Genomic DNA, 3,926 nt, shown 5'->3' on the forward strand with positions numbered 1-3,926 from the left:
ACTACAGTCCGAGAGGGTATTGGAAGGGTGTTTCTGCGATAGACAAGCTGGCGAAAGAGGTTGGAGTGACGAAAGAAAAAGCTAGAAATTTTTAAAAAAAGCAGACTCAGTGGCAAATTTACCTACCACCTCCGAAGTACATTCCCAGAGCAAAATTTAACGTAAGTGTACCTAATGAAGTTCATCAAGCCGATTTGTTGTTTCTCCCTCACGACAGACCGAGTAAAGGAAAAAAGCTTTACAAGTACGCGTTGACTGTGGTGGATGTCGCGAGCAGATACAAGGAAGCTGAGCCTCTGAGCTCGAAGGAATCTGGGGAGGTGGCTAAGGCATTTGAAAAAATTTACTCTCGAGTTTTAAAGTGGCCGAAGCTTCTGCAGGTCGATCCTGGAAGAGAATTCATGGGCAAAGTGAACGAAGTGATGAAAAAGCACAAGGTCGATATCAGAAGAGGGTTGCCTGGTCAACATAGAGCTCAGGCAATTGTTGAAAGATTCAACAGAACTTTGGCTGAAAGACTGTTTGGCCATCAGTACTCGCAGGAAATACTGATGGAAGCTCGTGGTCAGAAAAATGTGAGGTCTACCGAGTGGGTGGGTAGGCTTCCGGATGTGATCAGAGCTTTGAACAGCGAAGAGACTCGGCTGATAGGAATGAAACCGGTTGATGCTATCAAGAAGAAAAAGATTGAAACGTTGCCTTCAGCTCCACAAAAGTTGAAAAATGAGATTGAAATTCCAGGTAACGTGAGATTGAGATATCTTTACGCTCCCGGAGAGTTGGAGGGAGGTGAGAGAAGACGCGCAACCGATCCCATTTGGTCTCTGGAAACTTACACGGTTGATAGTATCGTGAGGACACCGGGTGATCCAATTTTGTACTATTTGTCGAAGGGAGCACCAAAAAGAGCGTTTGTTAGACAGGAGCTTATGATAGTACCCGAGGGTACACAGTTGCCACCCGACAGAGTTTTGAAGTAAACTTTCTTATTCAAGTTTTACGGCGTAGTGTCCAATCGCATACGTGTGTATTCCGTCTTCGTGTATAATTCTTTTGTCATCGTTAGCATCTAACGCAACTTTGTTAACGGTTTCTGTGTAGATATCGTGATTGTGACTCCTCATCACATTCATATTTCTCGTCAGAGGCTTTTTAGTGGTAAGGCATTGCTTGAAGTTGTCAAAGTTCATACTTTTTCGACGACTGCTTTCTTTATGCCTTTGCACCTCTTTTCCTCGTTTCCCTCGTGCATTCTGAAAGCGTACAACTTTGGTCTCAGTCCAACATATTCCACTATCTGCTTTCCTCCGGCTTCGTCCTTGAACATGCCTGGAACTTTTTTGTTCTTTCCAGTCGGAATTCCCGACGGATGATCAGCTGGGTAGTTGGAAGTATCAAAGTAGCGGTCCACGTCTGGAGTGATGTCCTCGTAGAAATCTTCGGTCTCGATTTGATAAAGTAGCGAGTCTGTGTCTGTCATACAGAGCTTCGCTTTGTTTCCGTACTTTTTCTTGATGTAATTGTAGTGAAAGTCGTACATCTTCGTCTTTGCGATATCCAGGATGCTCGCTCCGAGATATATCGGCTTGTTAAAGTACAGCGAGGTTTTCTTCATGTGAACGGCCACGAGGTTTTCGTCAAAGCTGGTGTATCGGTCGTAGGTGGGTTTTGTGGTTAACTTGCGAGCTTCATCTTGGGTGGTCACAAGATGAATGTCCACTCTGTTTCGAATGTTTTCCATCGTTTTTCCAAAGACGCTGTTGTTCATCAGTTTGAAGAAATCCTTCTCAAACTCCGATTTGGCTTTTGTTCGAAGACTGGTATTCTTGTCGATGTATGATTTCATGAAGGCTTCCTCTCGGTATTTTATCCCTCTGTGAACCTTGGTCAGTTTGAGTCCAAGCTCCAAGCACTGCTTCAGAGCCACGTGGTGGATAACGTACTTTTCCTTGTCGTTCAGATTCGGAATTAGTTTTTCCACTTTGTTCACGATCAGTCTTTCTGGAGCTAGGGGAAAGTCGTTGTGAAGGTCGTGCAGCTCTTTGGGATATTCCAGATTCACTTCAAGGGTGCACGGGATTTTGCGCCAATTGTCTAGCTCTTTCGACGTCATCCACTCAAAGCCACCGACCGGAAGCTTTTGACTCATGGCCCATCCGTAAAGGTTGTTGTTGTCAACGTACTCGATGTACTTGGAGGGCTTGCTCGAATCGTAATCGTCGCCCATGTACTTGTTGTTGGCTTTGCTATGTCTAGTAGGTATCAAGCAAATCCCACCCCTCTTGTTCTTTTCAAAAAACAGAATCATGTCGTAATCAGTGAGAAGTTCCAGACGTACGCCCGTCATTTTTAGCATGGCGTCGTAAGAAAGTCCGGGAGCCGTATAGTACCAACAAGGATCCAGTTCGTAGTTTTCCAGACTAGTTTTTCTGAAATTTTCAAACACGTCGGCTAGAAGGAGAACGTCCGTCTTGAGATACAGATCGTGGTACTCCCTCATGGTTTTCATTCCGAAGGTATCCCAAACATTCCGCGCGTGCTGGTAATCTTCGTCGAAGATATCGTCGTCGTTGAGCTTGGAGTAAAACGCTTCTTTGGGAGGAAGACCGGTCTCTCGAAGTTTTTCGAGAGAGTTGACGTAATCGTAAGGGTACACTCCTTTTCTTAGAAGAAGTTGCAATTTTTCGCTGTCTTTAAAAAATTTGGCAATTTCGGGAAAATCCGAAAGATTATTCACGAGTGTACCCAAGCCGGCGGGCTGAAACTTGAAGCTATCGAGAAACCTGATCTCGTATTTGACATCGACTGGTTTGATGCACTTTTGATGAGCCGGTCCTAAAGATTCTTTCTTTGGATACGACACATCGGCTACGGTTGGATTCTTCTTGTCTTTTGTGTTAGCGGTTCTTTGCAAATATGGCAGACTTCGTTCGGTAGCGCGTTGATTCGATCCCTCATAGGAACGAAGGAATCTACCACTATTGTTTTGCTGAAGGAGATGAACTTTTCCTCGTTGTTCGGAATGCAGTCTATTTTTCCCTTGGTCTTACCGAGATTTTTGATGAAGAGGTGAGAGTCGTATCCCGCGAGATTGTGAAAGAATACCGGAATGAAACTCGGCATTCTGTAAGCGAGATTGCACTGATTGTGAGCAGCTCCTCTGAATTTTCCAGTAAAGTGGCAGTGATCTCTAACGGTTCTGTTGTTCTTGTTTTTCGGGGTTAGAGGTTTCTTACAAATGTGACATCGCGTAGACTTCTTGTACAGCTTTCGCTCTTCGGGACTGATGATCATATTTTCCGCGAGTATGTAAGGATTGTTTTCCCGTTTGTAAAACCTGTCGTAGATCTTTCTAATGTCTTCCTCGAGTTTGTTCACGAAGGTTTGGGATACGTCCTCAGTTTCGCTTTGCTTGGTGTACCTTACAGGCTCTTGAGAGTACACGGAATCATCGAAACACATGATGTAGTAGCAAAAGCCCGAAGGTTCGTGCTTTTGGTATTTCGTCGTCTTTCGAGGAACTTCGGGTTCGCAGGTTTGTATCGGATTTGTAAAGGCTTCAAAGTCTGCGTAAACGACGAATGGAACGCTCTGCGACTTGAAGAAGTTCTTGAAGAACTGAGTTGGAGGATCGCCGTCTTTCGTTGCTTTTGGCATCTCAATTCTCGTGGGCTCATGAGTATGGCATAGATCTTCGTGCACCCTTAGTCGTTCTATGCAAATGTAACCTTTGTAGCAGTTTCTGCAGTGGTAGTGTTTTACTTTTTTCTTGGTTGTTATCTTCCTCAAAAGTCTGCCCATGTCCTTAACCACGGTATAGTGACTGGTTTCTTTGTCTTTAGAGTTTTTTCCCTTAATCATGAGAAGATCGACGCGATGAGGACGATCGGGGTAATCGCTCTTTACTAAAGGATCAATGGCGTGGT

General features: G+C 44.5%; 1 protein-coding gene across 1 annotated transcript; it reads right to left on the bottom strand.

Annotated features, from left to right (window-relative positions):
- Positions 1 to 1,186: 1,186 nt before the first annotated feature.
- Positions 1,187 to 2,500, bottom strand: LOC140159594 (uncharacterized). The gene has a single exon (XM_072183087.1). It carries the CDS (start codon positions 2,498 to 2,500, stop codon positions 1,187 to 1,189), a length of 1,314 nt encoding a protein of 437 aa, XP_072039188.1.
- Positions 2,501 to 3,926: the final 1,426 nt, after the last annotated feature.

This window comes from Amphiura filiformis, chromosome 8 (genome assembly GCF_039555335.1).
Source record: "Amphiura filiformis chromosome 8, Afil_fr2py, whole genome shotgun sequence".
NCBI classification, from domain to species: Eukaryota; Metazoa; Echinodermata; class Ophiuroidea; order Amphilepidida; family Amphiuridae; genus Amphiura; species Amphiura filiformis.